The 20,136-nt window shown below is 35.1% G+C and overlaps 2 protein-coding genes across 2 annotated transcripts in view; one reads left to right on the top strand and one right to left on the bottom strand.

Moving 5' to 3' along the window:
- The window catches only part of LOC144446006 (uncharacterized), a 5,313-nt gene extending 759 nt beyond the window's left edge, over positions 1–4,554 (bottom strand). The window contains exons 1-4 of the mRNA XM_078135673.1: positions 4,409–4,554; positions 1,728–1,758; positions 489–629; positions 1–154 (exon numbers count right to left, since the gene is read on the bottom strand). The exon at positions 1–154 is cut by the window's left edge and continues 107 nt beyond it. Of these exons, the coding sequence (XP_077991799.1) occupies positions 1–154; positions 489–629; positions 1,728–1,758; positions 4,409–4,432 (350 nt within the window). The 5' untranslated portion in view covers positions 4,433–4,554. The remainder of the gene's footprint in view (positions 155–488; positions 630–1,727; positions 1,759–4,408) is intronic.
- A 1,851-nt stretch (positions 4,555–6,405) lies between these two features.
- Positions 6,406–18,397, top strand: LOC144445567 (mitochondrial enolase superfamily member 1-like). Its single transcript, XM_078135174.1, has 14 exons — positions 6,406–6,530; positions 7,734–7,842; positions 8,068–8,183; positions 8,615–8,701; positions 9,352–9,378; positions 9,703–9,743; positions 10,069–10,139; positions 11,833–11,915; positions 12,595–12,717; positions 13,298–13,432; positions 14,002–14,173; positions 14,838–14,937; positions 17,329–17,410; positions 17,940–18,397. Exons 1-14 carry the CDS (start codon positions 6,429–6,431, stop codon positions 18,048–18,050), a joined length of 1,359 nt encoding a protein of 452 aa, XP_077991300.1. The 5' UTR covers positions 6,406–6,428; the 3' UTR covers positions 18,051–18,397.
- The last annotated feature ends 1,739 nt before the right edge of the window (positions 18,398–20,136 follow it).

The following is a 20,136-nucleotide window of genomic DNA, read 5'->3' as shown; positions in this document are numbered from 1 at the left end:
TCCGAAGTTTTGACGAATCCATTGGAATCTTTCGTGAATAGTCGGAATGCCCTTAAAATGTCTTTATCGCTTGTTTCGTCCTCGTTTCTCATTCTGCTGGCCATTATTGTCAGGAATTCCGGGAAATCAACATTGTCAGAGTCGACGAAAACAGCTGCAGTGTTAAAAATATAAATAAGGAAGGAGAGGAAGGAGGGAGTATTAAGTCAGATCAGTCATGTAAACTGAAACATATCTTGTCGTCGAGGGCGCTCTATACTCGTGGTGCCCACAATAACTTGGACGAATCAATCTACATGTAGTCTATCAGCCCAATTAGGAAGATGAGAAATTAATAAAGTTATTGACTTCATAGAGAGCAAATAATTAACTTCGTAAAATATATTTTTTCAAGTCATATCAAGGTAATGCGATTACGAGAACTGTTGAACCCAAAGTTCACGTTTAAATTCAAGTTATGTTATCATTAAATAGTTATTAACACCCACCATCTTTCCTGTTCCGAATAATTTCTCTTATTTCTTCCTCTGTTATTAGTGGGCCAATGGTTTTCAATATGGTTGTCAACTCCCTAACGGTGATGGCGCCATCGTCATCCTTGTCAAACAAGGAGAACACCTCCTTCAACTCTAGAAAACCGGGGTAAGTTAGAAGCAGTGAACGAAACAATTTAATGTTATGGTGAAAACATTTCTAATTCACAGTATCTAAACAAGTGAAAAATACCCGAATAAATTATTTTTTGGCATTTAAATCTAAGGTACAAGTAGACTACACATAACACCATTACGAGTTGAATCCGTACCAGCTTATTAACAAAATGTATAACATATAATTTATGGTAGGTATATGTGGGCATAATGTTCGTTAAACTAATATAAGATGTAACGATGACCCCACAATATAAATATACCCCACCCAGACATACCATTATCACTAAGCAGGTTTATTCTGACCTCAATTACTATTATAGAAGATACAGTTCAAGCAATGATTAATGACAGCATATATATACTTCAGTAATTAAGGTTTAGTTTGACAATATGCATGACTAGTGAGGTATTACCATCATGGTAGTATAGCCGATCCGGTGACGATCGAAAAGAATTGACACCATGTAAATTGGTGTAAGTGGAATTAGCACGTTAGCCCAGCTGGTTAGAGCTTTTTCTATAGTGTTAAGGGGACGTGAGTTCAATTCCTATGCACTTTTCTTTCCTCATTTACAACAAATATGTTGGAAATAAGATTAACGCCTGCTGTTTGTTGCCTAGTTACTGATTTAAAAGATAACGCCTATTATGTGAAGTGAACCGATAAGACTGATATCAAATTGACCATCTCAGTGTACATGTGGACTTGGATCTCTCGATATAAATAAACACCATGGTTTATAACAGAAACAAAAATTACATCATGTAGCAATAGGAAATGTCTTTGGTAGAAATTGACATGGAATTACTGTAACTATATCTATAACACGTTCCAGTATCAATATATGATACCTCCATTATGTATACCAATTAAAAATTAATATAGACATCACATATTTGATGATAGTTAGTCAACAGGATGGTCAAACCTCGGTTTGACCGTGTACAACAAACGTACAGACTGCACAATACTTAAAATTTTAATTTCACATTGCACTTGTTGAATGAATATTCTTTTTGTACGTGTATATAATATATATCGATTTATTTAAGGTAATGTATTTCAATACTTACTCGTTATTTGCTTTTCGGACAAAATGTCTGTCTGAAAACGAAAGAAAATGGAACATTAAATTTCGTCAAAGATATCTAGACGAATCGTTCAGAATATAATTTCTATAAGGTATTGTCACTTACTTCGTATGCTGGACACGTTTTTGAAAAAAAATACTAAGAATTGTAGATGATAGCACGTAGAGAAGTTAGTGTCAGTCACGGTCCTGGCTGTACCATATGGGGCATACGAACATTAGTCACCTTTATGATTAACTTGCTATGGTTTGACCTTTGACCCATGGTCGATTCTGGTACACATTAACAGAGCACCTTCCCGATTCTGCTAATTAGTTGAAATGCATCACCAGCGGTGGGTCATGTAAATGACTTCGTTGATATTCTACTGTGGTATCGTACTAGTTTGAAATTTTAATTTTCTGGTGTGATAAACCCTTCATACCATATAAGAGATGCAACTCACCTCAATAATCTGACATATTTTTTTTTTTACAATTGCCATCATACTGAATGTAAGTTTATGCTTGCTACTGAATGCAATTGTATGAAATGTAGATCGTGAAGTTGGCCGAGATCTATAGGTTGAGAATCAGTGACAAATTGTCTGTTAACATTACGTACGCCATAAACTGGCATAGTAAAAGACCCCTTTATAAATAATCCGTTATCGTTTACAGGATCTCAAATAAGCAAAATGCACACCCAATATCTTCAAAATATGCATGAAAACAATTTGTCATGGCTTGTTGGAGGTTCTTCTATGACTTTTGTTTGATATTGTCAAATGAACGATTGTCAAAAGAACAATACCCGGCAACAATGCCGCTATTGTCATAGTACTTACAGTAAAACATTCTTATATATGTATATGTTATGAACACAGTTCCAATGGCCATCAAGTCACACTTTACACTGGTAGATAATTTTATCCAAGTTGTAAAATCGATGTCATAGCTATATATTGACCAGGGTGGGTGACTACTAACTCATTTATATTGTCCGATGATCCGCAAATCTGACAAAGGACTCTCATGACTGTCGTTACAAGTACATCAGGTCAGACAATGTTTATTATTTATTTATTGGTCTTCAAGGATATGTAGTATACAACTCACAAAAGTCCAGGCGACACAAATACACAAATACAAATACAAATACAAATACAAATACAAATACAAATACAAATACAAATACAAATACAAATACAAATACAAATACAAATATAAATATAAATATAAATATAAATATAAATACAAATACAAATACACTTAGTACACAAATACAACTTAGCATTGATTTAACAACCTGACGGCTGACGGGACAAAACTCTTGCTGTAACGAACTTTGGAGCATTTAAGACAGTGGTACCTTCGGCCAGATGGAAGAATATCAAAATATGCATAAAGTGGATGTTTGTCATCAACAGCAATCACACGTGCCTTGTGCACTGAGTATTGCACGATCAGTAAGATCGGAGAGAGCAGGAGTAGGTAGGCCCACAATTTTAGCAGCAGTGAAAGAAATTTTCAGAAGTTTATTTCGAGTGACAACAGAGAGCAGAGGAAAATAACAGATGTTACAATAAGTTAAAAGAGGTTCAATAATGCTACGTAGAGAAGCAGTTTAGCATCTATGTTGAAAGAGCGCAACCAGCGAAGCACGTGTAAACGCTATTGGCATTTCTTTTGGACAGCTTTGTCAAGGTTCAAACCAAGATATTTGTAAGACCACCTGTTCAACAGGCTCCAATTAATCACAATGGGGCTACCAGGCACTGCATTTCGACGAAAATGTATTCTATTCATAACTAGTACTGCATGTAAACTGACTTCCTGTGGGATTAAATGAGTGATCCCGGCAATGGGTTACCTTGCACCTTGCATCGTGTTTTTTTCCTCATAAATGACCAAAATAGGCGTTCAAAAATATAACAATACCCATGAAAAATAGTTGAGCTCTATATTACTACACTGACCGACGTCATTATATCGTTACATGGGAAACGTCGAACTCATTGTTATGAAGTACACGTATATGCTATTCAGCAGAGCTGTACCGTGTGTGTGTTTAAAAATAAACTTACTTCCGGGTGTTCGAAATAACGATTCTCTGTGTTTCATACAATATATATTACACTGTACATCTGAACTCTATCTACCCCAGGTCGATAGACTAACTAACACGTATTCTTAAATCGTTACATGTTCATTCAATAAATGACGTTAATATTAGTATAGCCATATTTTTCACCTCAAAACCATATTTCCCATATCATACTATAATATAAGTATTTTATAGAGGTACCTAGACATGCACTTGATGGACCACCCCCTTGGACTCTTACTGAGGTTGCATGGGGTTGCATTTTATATCAAAATTTTTTTAAATATCCAAATGCCATACATGTTATTCTTTTCCATGTGTATAATTTATTCAAACAATACGGCAGGGACATCATGTACTAGATTATCTAGGCCATGCTTTGTATTAAAGGTCAAAGGTCAATTCGTGACATAACATTCATTTGTTATTTCCCAACGTACATGTATAATGACAAAACCTTCCACCTACTCGAGTACCGGTGTCTGAAAGTCACCTACACGAACCGATTTCCGTGAAACAGAACGTCATGTGTCCATCAATCAGATGGTGCGAATATTCGTAACTAAAATTTCACCCACCTTTGACGGAGAAGAAGTAGTCATTGTGTCAATGAAGGCACTATCTGTCAGCGGATAGAGACAATGTTTCGGTGTCAAGATAAGAATGACGAGCGTTTTTTAATCGCAAGTCCTCGAGGACATCGATCACTGTATGTAGTCTATACTCTCATGCACCGCACGTCGTTTGAGAATGAGCCGACTATTATGGCAATTATAACTGAATATATTAGTTTCTAATTATAGAATCAATTTATGCTGTAGTTGTAACAATAGGACGTGTCTTTCACTGTCACGAATGCATCGTGTCATAATAAATGATCACGTGATGATAAACAGAGATAATATTCACTGTTGTCGTTGGACGCAATCTTGTAAGGTCAAAGGTCAATGACAGTGACCGATTCTAATTTAAGTGTGTGTTAAAACATTCCATTTACTGCTGGTACCCACCATATTTATTAAATAAAGTATCAATGTATCAAAAAGAAACTCTGTTTTTTTTTCTATGGAAATTAAAAATGAAATGAAAGTGCAATTTACATAAGAATTAACTTTTAGTCACGATAGCTTGTTGTAACATGAACACGTCAATATTTCCTACATCGGTGTTGTACTGTCTCCGCTGTTCCTATGTACTGAGGACGGCGACACAAAAATAACACAACCCAAAAGTGTTTACTTCAGAAAATGTCTATGTTCTGTCTGTCTGTCTGTCTGTCTGTCTGTCTGTCTGTCTGTCTGTCTGTCTGTCTGTCTGTCTGTCTGTCTGTCTGTCTGTCTGTCTGTCTGTCTGTATGTATGTATGTCTGTCTGTCTGTCTGTCTGTCTGTCTGTCTGTCTGTCTGTCTGTCTGTAAATACGCGCTTGTGTTGTTGGTAAGACTGTATTTTCTTATGTGTCACTAGTGTCTGTAAGTGTATATTCATACACGTGAAAAATAAAGCTGTGGGTGAGAGCGAGAGAAAGAGAGAGAGAGAGAGAGAGAGAGAGAGAGAGAGAGAGAGAGAGAGAGAGAGAGAGAGAGAGAGAGAGAGAGAGAGAGAGAGAGAGTAATCATCTTTGCTTTATAATATACGGTGAGTCGGTGTTATTGACTGTGACGAGTTCAACAGCGAATACCTGTACATGATTTTAATATATATTTACTTTATTTACTCAAAACATGGCAGGTACTAATCGTGTTGATGTTCTTGGAACAAGTTATTTCACTATCATTATCTAAAGGGTACTACTGCTTAAATTTGGTTGTAATATCTTTTATTCTAACATATTAAATTTCTAAATTAATATATTTTTGAAAAGCAATTTTGGTAAAAAAAGAAAGAAAGAAAAGTGCATATTCCGCTACCTTAAAGAATGAAATCATAGCCAATATGACATCACATATGCATTTTACACACACCAAACCTGACTGCCGAATACATGTAGGGTTGGTGTTGTACTTACATGCATGCTTGATGTATGTAGTTATATGTAAGGTTTTTTTATACACACTCAACGGCAAAGGCAACGATGCTTTTGTTTATGTTTTTTATTGTTCACACAGCGCCATGACCCCCTTTCCACTTGCACGAAACAATCATCCTGGTTAAAATTCTGATGGAATTCATGAAGATTTAGTTTCGTTTTCGCTTTAGTTAAATTTGCTTGTTAGCTTTGTGTTGTGACTTAGTACATGTATTAAATGTACCCAGGATAGAAGACGGTGACTCAACTATATTCTGATAATCTGTGTTGAAAAGGTTTATCGTGCCATGACATTCACTGTCAGCAAAAGTCACCATTACGAATCGAGAAATGAAATTTGTAATTTACCAGCTACGAAATAATACTCGTACTACACTTTTCAACGCCAATAAGTTTACTGAAATTATGTAAGTACCCCGTATCCCCCCCCCCCCCCGATGTTTGTGAATACAGCCTAAAATCAACTAAAGTTTTGACCAACCAGCGATGAACTCCTGCTAGAGGGCGCTTGCCGACGTCAAAGGTTGTGTCGACACTGTACAGTGTTACTCAGTAGACAGTAGGGCAGAACATGGCGACCTCGGGATCGGGATATTCCTGCATAGTGACACAAGTAGAGGTGAAAGATGTCCGTTTTCCAACTTCACTGGAAGCACATGGCTCAGATGCGATGGTGAGTATCTCTTAGTACACAAGGCTGTCTGAGAAAGTCTTGATTTGTTTTGTAGAACTTAGAAGGTTATTCGTCAGTTCGTCTGACCTCCACCAATGAGTAGCCGAGGTAAGGGGGCGGAGCACTTGTTCATTCATTTTATCACAACAGTGCGCAGTGCCAGCTGTTGTGTGATTTATTTATCATGGCGAAAACACAACTCTCACACGCAACCTTTTATACCCACTGCACGCACTGTTATGTCTCTTCTTTATTTTGTGGCGATAGCTTCATGAACACACCAAACAACACCACAGACTGCAGTACACAGACCATGGATTTATTCACAGGCACTCGAATCAATCTGTATGATTTAAATATATCTTGGGGAAACAAGTGTCTGTGAATAACTATCACGATTTGGAGTAGAACTATTAATTTATTGAACGTAAGCAATGATAAGATGTCAACCTTGTGTAAAGTCCAATGTACCAGGAATGTACGTGCAATTTTAACAGTTGTTGATTATGCCCCCCCCCCCACTCATTCACTCACTCACTCACTCACTCACTCACTCACTCACTCACTCACTCACTCACTCACTCACTCACTCACTCACTCACTCACTCACTCACTCACTCACTCACACTCACTCACTCACTCACTCACTCACTCACTCACTCACTCACTCACTCACTCACTCACTCACTCACTCACTCACTCACTCACTCTCTCACTCACTCACTCACTCACTCACTCACTCACTCACTCACTCACTCACTCACTCACTCACTCACTCACTCACTCACTCACTCACACACACACACACTCACTCACTCACTCACTCACTCACTCACACACTCACTCACTCACTAACACGCTCGCTCGCCCGCCTGCCTGCTAGCCCAACCAACCACCCACCCACCCACCAGACAATGGAAGGGCCCCTCGCTGTTACCAGGGTTCCCCAACCTTAGCAAAAACACTGATATTTCTGTAATCAGCTAAGTTGTGATTGTCTATGAATAGAATAAAAGTCAAAGTCGAGTTATGCAAATTGAAGTTCAGATCCCTATTATAGTACCCAGTTTTATTTCTGAACTTATAAACAGCATAGAATGCTTACTGTCCATCAGTAGCTTGCATTCAGAGTTCTTAGATTTTTATTAGCACAGTTAGTATATTTTTTTAAAATAATTATTATTAATATTATCGTTTTCCTAGCATACAGATCCGGATTATTCCTGTGCATACATTGTGATATCAACAGATTCCAGTAATGGCAAACAGGGCCATGGAATGACATTTACACTGGGAAGAGGCACTCAAATAGGTAAGGCCCTGGAACATGTATGAAATATTGTTGGTAAGGCCCTAGCACATGTATGAAATATTGTTGGTAAAGTGTTGGAATATGTATGAAATGGTGTTTTATATCCGACGACCATTCTCTGTCCCAATATAAACCGGATAATTGACAATTCGGTTATGACGGAATCTGAATGACAATGTAGTTCCTCCATTAGACTTGAAAATATTTACTGATTTTTGTTTGCAGTTGTCATGGCAGCCAAGACACTGGCATCACTTGTGATTGGTCAGAAGTTATCGGATATTTATGATAATTTTGGTGGTTTTTGGAGAAAATTAACAAGTGAATCACAGATGAGATGGGTAAGTAAACAAACGATGGGTAGGTAAACAAATGAGATTGTAAGTAAACAAACGATGGGTAGGTAAACAAATGAGATGGGTAAGTAAACAAACGATGGGTAGGTAAACAAATGAGATGGGTAAGTAAACAAACGATGGGCAAGTAAATAAATGAATATGATTTGGTAAGTTGTCAGTAATATTAGGTTTTTATCAGAGTCATAGAATACATTCATGTATAATCTAAATTTATACATCCTAGGAAATACAACTGTTACAACCTTAGATTTGTTGACTTCACCACAAAACAACATCTTGGTGCCCTTAGAGTGTTGAAGTAAAATTCACCCTCCACAAAATTATAAAATCAGTCAATGCCGCTGTAAGTTTAGTGATTTATTTCGATAAAGTGTTATGTTTATTTGAATCCTGTACTGCACTCTTCCTTTCAGTTAGGTCCTGAGAAAGGAGTGATGCACCTCGCTACTGCTGCCATTGTAAATGCATTGTGGGATCTTTGGGGTAAAATTGAGAACAAGGTAAGTATGTTTCAAACAATTTACTATGTTTGTCAACTTTTTGCCAACATTTTATTGGAATAAGCTTTTGTGTAGAACAAACGATCGCATCCTCTTTTACATATCATTTGCATGTTTGAAAGCAATGTGTTTGGTATTGCACTGTAGTACAAATACCACTAGTATGTGCACACACCGCTGCAAGTAATCTCTGGTAGATACGTAATAATAAAGGATCTTTAGGAGAACACAACATTCCGATAAGTCATAAGAAGTGGTACATCGAATTGGCATAGAGGGCATATTGTTTATTTCCATGCCCACAATGACCAAGGGTTCTTATTTTTTCACCTGTTCAGGTTGGTTGAAATGCTTTATCAAACTTTCACCTAGTGATAAAGTCAGCAAACAGACAGCTTGACAAAGTCTGTCGACCTGAAAAGGCAAAACATAACTCATAAGTGATAAGAAGCCTTGGTCTTTTGTACAAGAATGTATTATTACATTTATATATGTCTTCAACTTCTGTCTCAATGTAACATCCATGGTGATACAGAAAAACAAAGAGGTGATATTGGGGAAATAACCGGATATTGTCTTGCAGTATTGAAACTGCTTCAAATGAACTTTGTCAATATAATACCATATATGATTTATTTTATTTCTTGTAGCCAGTATGGAAACTACTTGTAGATATGGTGAGTTTATGTAATTTTATAAAATAATCTCTTGTAGTTAAAAATGAATGAAGTAACCAATTACAACCACCGGTCAATGTGTGATGGATTACTACTGACATGCACTGTTCACCCTTTCCCCAGCAGAAGATTTAGCTAGCTAGATGGTCATGTTGTGTGTAAAAATATACCTATAAAAGTATTGCTGAAGATAATACATGAAAACGATTAAAACATATTTCCACTGTAGTTCTTGTTTTGTTTTGTACCCGACTGAATTCTGAAGTGAAGTGGAGTGAAAGGAAAACCTTATATGATGAATTGATGATATGACTTTCTTTGTAGGAACCTGAACAGCTTGTCTCCTGTATTGACTTCAGATATATGTAAGTAAATTCTACTTATTTTGTTGAAAATTGTACATTCCTGTTTTACCAACTCACTACCCTTTGTGCAAAATCACTGGTAAGATACCAGGGAACTCCAGGTAGATTTCACCTTCTTGATGCCCTTTACAAAAACATTGGTAGGGAATCTAGTAAAGTACCAGGGAACCTCAGGTAGATTTTGTCTCCTTACATGCCCCTATCAAAAACATCATATAGTACTGGTTATTATTCTTGATGGCTTTGGTAAGTCTACAGTGTATGTTAGGTCCTTGAGATGAAAAAAAGAGTAAATTTATTTTCTTTTATAAATTTGAATAAACAGATCAGATGTACTAACCAAAGAAGAAGCATTGGAAATACTGAAAACTAATAAATCAACCAAACATCAAAGAGGTAATGAAGTGAGGATGATCATATTGTCCTTTTAGGCCTAAAAAAAAATAATTGTTTGGTTCCAGTTACCCGACCCCACCTAGTTTTCACTGCCGACCCTAAACTTTTTTTTAAATGTTTGAGAAAAGTCTCACAAGAAATATATCTACCCCACATATTCCAAAATTGGAACCAGACAATTTTTTTTTTATCAGGCTTTAGTTCAGTTTGTAAAATATACTTTAATACAACTTCACAGTTACATGATATATTTAGGAAAGAATACACGTACCTCAGGGTCTACCTAGTTTACTTGAAAGAATACACATCAAGGTCTACCTAGTTTACTTGAAAGAATACACATACCTCAAGGTCTACCTAGTTTACTTGAAAGAATACACATCAGGGTCTACCTAGTTTACTTGAAAGAATACACATCAAGGTCTACCTAGTTTACTTGAAAGAATACACATACCTCAAGGTCTACCTAGTTTACTTGAAAGAATACACATCAGGGTCTACCTAGTTTACTTGAAAGAATACACATCAGGGTCTACCTAGTTTACTTGAAAGAATACACATCAGGGTCTACCTAGTTTACTTGAAAGAATACACATCAAGGTCTACCTAGTTTACTTGAAAGAATACACATCAAGGTCTACCTAGTTTACTTGAAAGAATACACATCAGGGTCTACCTAGTTTACTTGAAAGAATACACATCAGGGTCTACCTAGTTTACTTGAAAGAATACACATCAAGGTCTACCTAGTTTACTTGAAAGAATACACATCAGGGTCTACCTAGTTTACTTGAAAGAATACACATACCTCAAGGTCTACCTAGTTTACTTGAAAGAATACACATCAGGGTCTACCTAGTTTACTTGAAAGAATACACATACCTCAAGGTCTACCTAGTTTACTTGAAAGAATACACATCAGGGTCTACCTAGTTTACTTGAAAGAATACACATCAAGGTCTACCTAGTTTACTTGAAAGAATACACATACCTCAAGGTCTACCTAGTTTACTTGAAAGAATACACATACCTCAAGGTCTACCTAGTTTACTTGAAAGAATACACATCAAGGTCTACCTAGTTTACTTGAAAGAATACACATCAGGGTCTACCTAGTTTACTTGAAAGAATACACCTCAGGGTCTACCTAGTTTACTTGAAAGAATACACATCAGGGTCTACCTAGTTTACTTGAAAGAATACACATCAAGGTCTACCTAGTTTACTTGAAAGAATACACATCAAGGTCTACCTAGTTTACTTGAAAGAATACACATACCTCAAGGTCTACCTAGTTTACTTGAAAAAAATCACCCATTTGCCAGATAAAACCATGATGTTCCTTATCCTCTGAAATTTGATTGTTGACCACCATGTGTTGTTTTCAAGGAAATCATCAATCTATTAATTATCCATAGCATTAACAGAATGATTAGTGGATAATCCATGGATGGACAATTCAAGTTTCTTCTTAACTTTAATTTAGAATAGGTTGGGATTTTCTTGAACAAAGTAACGGAGAAAGTATAAGTTTTATTTTATTTCTAAAAGCATACAGTATGTTGAAAGACGTTGCATAATAATTGATTTAGTTGTAAGACAGGGTAAGGGCCTATGATTTTGTGTAATCCAGATTCAGGGCCTTATAACCACAGTATATTAATATATATTATATATTCATTTTGTCTTGCAGAACAGGAGTTGTTACAGAATGGATTCCCTGCCTATACTACATCATGTGCATGGCTTGGCTATAGTGATGATAAACTAAGAGGGGTAAATAACAAAGCATCTTGTAAATTCTGTAATTACATACATACATACATACATACATACATACATACATACATACATACATACATACATACACACACACACACACACACACACACACACACACACACACACATACATACATACATACATACATACATAGAAATGCTAAAAAGTCCTCTGGGGTATAATTATCATATTTAAATCAAATCTGAAGAGCGTGTTGAGTAAAATCAATAGTAAATATAATATAGAAATTGTACCATGCACAATCCAAGTTGTACATATTCAAACAGAAAGCATGGGAATATATACCTTTGTAATTCTATGTCATGCTTACACTTACTATATCTGGTTCTGCAATGCTCCAGTTAAAACATTTAAAATCACCAGCTTCTCAATTTTTTTCCACTACAAGCTAAACAGTACAAGAGATTGGACGCCACAGATAGCCTCTAGACTAGCTTAGGGACCGAAATTGAGTGGATGTATGAAATAGACAGACTACAATCCAAATAAGTTTGTAACTTTTCGGTAAGATTTATTATGTGATGTTAAACTGATCGCACTAAATCTTAACATACAAGGATATAAGCTTTTAAAGAAGTGTACTAATTTAGTCCCAAAATGTCAGCTTTTGATTAATTTTTGAACTATGGAATTTTTTCTTCTTCCAATGTAGTTGTGTGAGACAGCCCTGAAAGAAGGCTGGACAAAGTTTAAGGTTAAAGTTGGTGCTGATCTTCAAGATGATAAACGAAGATGCTCCTTGATAAGACAGATGATTGGTTGGGACAAAAAAATGGTATGTATTATCATTTCATTTTGATTAAGGCGTATTTATAAATTTTTTCACCAAGATGTTTAACAGAAATACATAAAATAATGATTTTACAACGTAGACTAGTAAAATTCAAATTTCTATTAAGTACATGCAGACGTGAAGAATTTACTTGATTTATTTGATTGTAACACACACATATATACACACACACACACACACACACTCTCTCTCTCTCTCTCTCTCTCTCTCTCTCTCTCTCTCTCTCTCTCAATCTCTCTCTCTCTCTCTCTCAGTCTCTCTCTCTCTCTCTGGCTCTCTCCCTCTCTCTCATTAGATTGATGGAAATGTTCACTAAATGCTTAATTTTTTTGTGTAAAAAAGTTAAAGCAATACACAAAAATGTACATGTACATACATTAGGTGTTTTTCGCTAGCCCCAAGACTCATCTTTGCCTTACTAATAGTATCTCAAGTTTTCAAAAAAAAATTCTAAGACTTTTACCCTTATTTTTATAAGAAAACAAAATCTCTGTAAGTGCAGGTAATCTCTGGTACAGATGTAATAATTTGATTACCTTGAGTCTGTTTGATTAATTTTCAGATGACTGATGCTAATCAAAGATGGGATGTTAATGAATCTATTACATATATGAAGGAATTAGCTGAATTCAAACCGTGGTGGATAGAAGAACCTACATCACCAGATGATGTACTAGGACATGCAACAATAGCCAAGGTTTCTTTAAAATCACGATACGTGATATCTCTGTTGTTACTTGAATTTTCCTCAGCCCACTTTGAAAAAGGATTAAACATTAAGTGTGAAAAAACAGTTGTCTGACTAAGTTATAGGTGAAGTTGGCTCTGAACAAAGTCATGAATAATCCTATGTAATGCTCATGGCGCCACTGATAAGATAACACTAATATGAGAACCTGGGATTGAAACCCTGGCATCACAACACTTGATATCTCTCTTGTCACTTGTATTTTTCTCAGCTGAATGAAGAAAAATATTGGGATGTGGTAGCCAAGTTGTTACTCATTTGGTGTCACAGTGTAATATCTGTTTCCTTATGTAACAGTAGCATTTTGACAGATAGGGATACGATATGCCCCTTGAGGATCAATTTCCTTGAAAATCAACGTTCTTAGAATCTCTTCATATTAAAGGAAAACTCTGAAAGATATAAATCGAAAGTAGTGCCTGTGAATATATCTCATATAAAAAAAAGGTCACAGTGTAATTGTAATAGTTCACAATTAATTATATATATAAATCAAATTGATTAAATTTGATTGACAGGCATTGAACCCCCTTGGTATCGGCGTGGCAACTGGAGAACATGCTCAGAATAGAGTAATATTCAAACAGTTACTACAGGCAGGAGCCATACAATTCTGCCAAATTGACAGCTGCAGACTTGGAGGTGTCAATGAAAATCTGGCTGTAATACTCATGGCAAAGAAATTCAATGGTAGGCAAACTTTATTACCATCCATTCTCACAAACCAGAGCTGGTATTTCTTCCGCGACACTGCGAAATAACAAACCTCTGGGCCTTGGGTGGTGCCATAAAAGGGGCTGTGGTTTACGACAATGTATTTTACAATACACAATCCAAATTATTGTCTTTGAATATAATGACTAAGTAAATGTGCTATTGGCAAAGTTATTAGATAAACACAAACTAAAACTATAGTGTTGTTGCATGTGGTAAATTATGTCCTGTACAATGCTCCTCAAATTACTGTCTGATCCTGACAGATGCAAATACCCAATCTATTAGGACTGTGACTTATAATATCCTATACAGATTGACAGGGTTTATTCTAGGTAGGTATTGAAAGTGCAAGTTTGCTAATATACCACTAGTGGCTGCTAGTCATGGAATAAGTACTTATGTGAGTCTGCCACTAGAGGGCGCTATTCAATATGGTTGTGGTATTGACATGCGTTTTAGTGAAGTCAGTACTGTAATCAAGCATTCAAATTTTTTTTGTATTGAATATCACTCTTTTTATCATTACTCATTTATCAACTTAAATCCATCTGAGGGACTTTAAAGAGAATAAATTATGATATGTTAAATTGTAAAATGTAGTAATGAACTTTTTCAAACAGTTTTATTTCATTTACAGTTCCAGTTTGTCCACATGCTGGAGGAGTAGGACTGTGTGAGTCAGTTCAACATCTTAGTATGTTTGATTATATTTGTGTATCGGCATCTCTAGAAAACAGGTAAGTGAGTGATATACATTATAGCTAATACCGTACATTTAGTATGTTTGATTATATCTGTGTATCGGCATCTCTAGAAAACAGGTAAGTGAGTGATATACATTATAGCTAATACCGTACATTTAGTATGTTTGATTATATCTGTGTGTCAGCATCTCTAGAAAACAGGTAAGTGAGTGATATACATTATAGCTAATACCTTACATTTAGTATGTTTGATTATATCTGTGTGTCGGCATCTCTAGAAAACAGGTAAGTGGGTGATATACATTATAGCTAATACCGTACATTTAGTATGTTTGATTATATTTGTGTATCGGCATCTCTAGAAAACAGGTAAGTGGGTGATATACATTATAGCTAATACCGTACATTTAGTATGTTTGATTATATTTGTGTGTCAGCATCTCTAGGAAACAGGTAAGTGGGTGATATACATTATAGCTAATACCGTACATTTAGTATGTTTGATTATATTTGTGTGTCAGCATCTCTAGAAAACAGGTAAGTGGGTGATAGACATTATAGCTAATACCGTACATTTAGTATGTTTGATTATATCTGTGTATCGGCATCTCTAGAAAACAGGTAAGTGAGTGATAGACATTATAGCTAATACCGTACATTTAGTATGTTTGATTATATCTGTGTATCGGCATCTCTAGAAAACAGGTAAGTGGGTGATATACATTATCGTTAATACCGTACATTTAGTATGTTTGATTATATCTGTGTATCGGCATCTCTAGAAAACAGGTAAGTGGGTGATATACATTATCGTTAATACCGTACATTTAGTATGTTTGATTATATCTGTGTATCGGCATCTCTAGAAAACAGGTAAGTGGGTGATATACATTATAGCTAATACCGTACATTTAGTATGTTTGATTATATCTGTGTATCAGCATCTCTAGAAAACAGGTAAGTGGGTGATATACATTATAGCTAATACCGTACATTTAGTATGTTTGATTATATCTGTGTATCGGCATCTCTAGAAAACAGGTAAGTGGGTGATATACATTATAGCTAATACCGTACATTTAGTATGTTTGATTATATCTGTGTATCAGCATCTCTAGAAAACAGGTAAGTGGGTGATATACATTATAGCTAATACCGTACATTTAGTATGTTTGATTATATCTGTGTATCGGCATCTCTAGAAAACAGGTAAGTGGGTGATATACATTATAGCTAATACCATACATTTAGTATGTTTGATTATATCTGTGTATCAGCATCTCTAGAAAACAGGTAAGTGGGTGATATACATTATAACTAATACCGTACATTTAGTATGTTTGATTATATCTGTGTATCGGCATCTCTAGAAAACAGGTAAGTGGGTGATATACATTATAGCTAATACCTTACATTTAGTATGTTTGATTATATCTGTGTGTCGGCATCTCTAGAAAACAGGTAAGTGGGTGATATACATTATAGCTAATACCGTACATTTAGTATGTTTGATTATATCTGTGTATCGGCATCTCTAGAAAACAGGTAAGTGGGTGATATACATTATAGCTAATACCTTACATTTAGTATGTTTGATTATATCTGTGTATCGGCATCTCTAGAAAACAGGTAAGTGGGTGATATACATTATAGCTAATACCGTACATTTAGTATGTTTGATTATATCTGTGTATCGGCATCTCTAGAAAACAGGTAAGTGAGTGATAGACATTATAGCTAATACCGTACATTTAGTATGTTTGATTATATCTGTGTATCGGCATCTCTAGAAAACAGGTAAGTGAGTGATATACATTATAGCTAATACCGTACATTTAGTATGTTTGATTATATCTGTGTATCAGCATCTCTAGAAAACAGGTAAGTGAGTGATAGACATTATAGCTAATACTGTACATTTACTATGTTTGATTATATCTGCATGTCGGCATCTCTAGAAAACATTTAAAACATTATTGCATACCTGTATGCAAATGATATTCAAATGAGGGCATAATCATTCGTTCTGCATAAAGAGTATGATTGCATAATGTCATTTTTACGGAATTTTGTTGTCTCGGATAAACATATGTAATAATAACAGAACCCCATGCCACACGAGTTCCAGTGTGGTTACTCAAGGGTATTTGCATTTTTGCATGCTTACAGTGTTTTCTGCTGCACTTTCACTCACGCACTGCCACAGAGAACACTGCAAGCACTCATTCAAATACCGTGAGTATGCCACACTTGCACTCACGCATCACAGGTTTCTGTCATGCTCCTTGGAATACATTAGGTGAACATCTTAGAACTGCTTCAATCATTGAAAATCTAACAAAATTTAAATATAGTTTAAATTTATAATGAAGTTTAATCATGTTAATTTGTTTACAGGGTTATAATATGTTAATTTGTTTACAGGGTTATAGAATATGTTGATCATCTACATGAACATTTCAAATATCCAGTGGAAATAAAAAATGCCTGTTATATGCCACCACAAGTAAGTTAAATTGTAATGTAGGTACAATATTATAATTTATATTCTCATTGAGGAAATTTAGAATTATGTTTATAAAAATTGACAGTACTTAAAGAAGTATTTGAGTTGGCTATGGCACCAACTTTTGAAAGGAGTATAAAAAGTGTATCTGAAGAATTTATTTATTTATGTCTCTGTATTTCTTTCTTTCTCTCTTTCTTTCTTTATTTCTTTCTTTGTGTGTGTGTGTGTGTGTGTGTATGTATGTATGTATGTATGTATGTGTATATTTCTTTATTTCTTTACTTGTTTGTTTGTTTGTTGTTTGTTAGGTAGACATACAAGAACTAGATCTAATTTACAGGCTCTCAAAATAAATGCAAATAAAATGCAGAGAATTTCAAAAATAAAACTAATAAAAATACACAAAATACTTGAACTAAACGAGTTCCCCTATAAAGTAGCAAACAATTCCTTCAGTTGGATATGTTTAATTAGAATAAAAATCGATATACAATTCCATATTTTCTAATTATTCCTTTCCTTGCAGGATGATGGATATTCCACAGAAATGAAACTGGATTCAATGACTGCGTACGAATACCCGACAGGACAGGCCTGGAAGAAACTCATAGAGGAAGGAAAGTTTAAAGCTCCTTAAGTCATTGAGAATGGGAAACCTGATGCTCCTTAAGTCAATGAAAAATGGATTTGAAAATTCTATAATTTAATGAGACAGAAACTGAAATAGTCCTTCAGTGATTGAAAAAAAGAGAATTTCCAAGCTTTGTTGGTCAATTTGCATATGAAGAGAGAATTTCAAAGTACTTGGGATAGAAAAATACACCGTTCTAAGTTAGTGGTTGACATTTTAAAATCCAACTACACTTTCCAAAAATCTAAAGCAGGACTACTATATAGAGAAATGACAATTCGGGGCTCCCTAACTTCTTAAAGAAGTTGTGAGTCAAAGTTCATGGTTCTTTTAAAGCTGCACTAGCTGCAACTGGGATGGGTTTTTTAAAATCTGTTTTGTTAGATAAAGTGACTTATTCATAATATCGTACACACTAAACAATATTGAATCACTTTTTGGTGAAGGGTATTTGGGTAGTTGTACACAGAATTGTCGTCATGCAACACAGAGGGTGTACTCATGTGACCTCAGGTCACATTATTTCATATTCTTGCTTGGTGCAATAAATCTGATGAAATTGATATATGGTCTCCACCCTAAAGACAGCACCTCAACCTGATCAGGTTAGTCTTCCTAAATGATATTTAACAATGTACAATGTCTAATTATTGGTGATGATATTGTTGGTTTTCTTAACTAAACTTATACCCAATATCGGCTAATGCACATTTAAGCCATTATGTTGTTATTCAATCTTGCCATTTGGAAAGAAAATTTACTAATTGTAATATGATTAGCTTACATCTCCTGGTTTTCATCCTTCAGTTTAGTTCCCTTACATCACATTGGGTTATTTCCTTCAATTTACTTACACAGTGTACTTTTGATGTGATTGGTTTTCTCCCATCAATCTACATATCTTTTGATCTGATTGGTTCTCTACCATCAAATTACTTACCTTTGATCTGAATGGTTCTCTCCCATCAATTTACATATCTTTGATCTGATTGGTTCTCTCCCATTAATTTACATATCTTTGATCTGATTGGTTCTCTACCATCAAATTACTTATCTTTGATCTGATTGGTTCTCTACCATTAATTTACATATCTTTGGTCTAATTTGTCATCTTCCTTCAAATAAAGAGATTTTATTCCCAGCTACCAAAGTGTTTCACTTTTCTTCTAAATTGTGTTTCTCAGTATTTTTATTTAGGAAAATGTAGTAAAACTTGATAAAGTTCCAATAACTTGTACCATAAGTTTGTTGGGGAATGCAATGAAGCATGTCTCAAAATCTTTTAGATTTAACTTGCTGATATACCGTCCTTTAGCAAAAATATTGGTAAAACTAAAAAAAGGTCAATTTACATGTAAGAAAAGCAATAAAGCCATCTCTCTAGTTTTCTAACTTCTCAATTTTTGGGTCAAATTATAGCCATGTCATTTTTGTGAGTCAATGTATTAAACAGAAATAACGCTGCCAATTCAAGTATTATCAGAAATATGTGTAGGAAGTTTAAAAGTAATTTTGCTGATACTGTTATAGAAAAGTCAGTTGGCAAACGTTGCTGGTAGTGATGGCATGTGGGCTATGATCATGTGTTCAAGACACTCTACCCTATATCCAGTAAACAATGGGTAGAAAATATCAAGACACTCTACCCTATATCTGGTTAACAATGGGTAGAATGTCAAGACACTCTACCCTATATCCAGTAATCAAAGGGTAGAATATTTTGCCAAATTGATTAATCCTTAGAATATGTCCTATGGTGATACTGATGCTCATCTACTAGTGAAAATGATTCCATCTGACACTGTTTCATTTTGACACACATTGTGTCAGGTAAATAAGCTTAATTATATTTAAAGCCAGCATACATATATATGTGCCGTACTGTTCAATTGTTGACTCACAAAGATCTATCAGCATATGTGATATGCTATAAATAAAAAGGGAAATATGACATATATTTTATCTTCTTTTTTTCAAAATTTTACGGGAAATAAAAGTGTTTATTTTACTCTGATAATGAGTTATTTGAAATCATTGTTTGCCTTTGGTTTAATCAGTTAGGTGGTTGGCTGGTTGGTTGGTTGGTTGGTTT

The sequence above is a fragment of the Glandiceps talaboti genome, chromosome 14 (genome assembly GCF_964340395.1).
Source record: "Glandiceps talaboti chromosome 14, keGlaTala1.1, whole genome shotgun sequence".
Classification (NCBI taxonomy): Eukaryota; Metazoa; Hemichordata; class Enteropneusta; family Spengelidae; genus Glandiceps; species Glandiceps talaboti.
The sequence above is the reverse complement of the archived record's forward strand: the minus strand, read 5'-3'. Positions and strand labels throughout refer to the sequence as shown.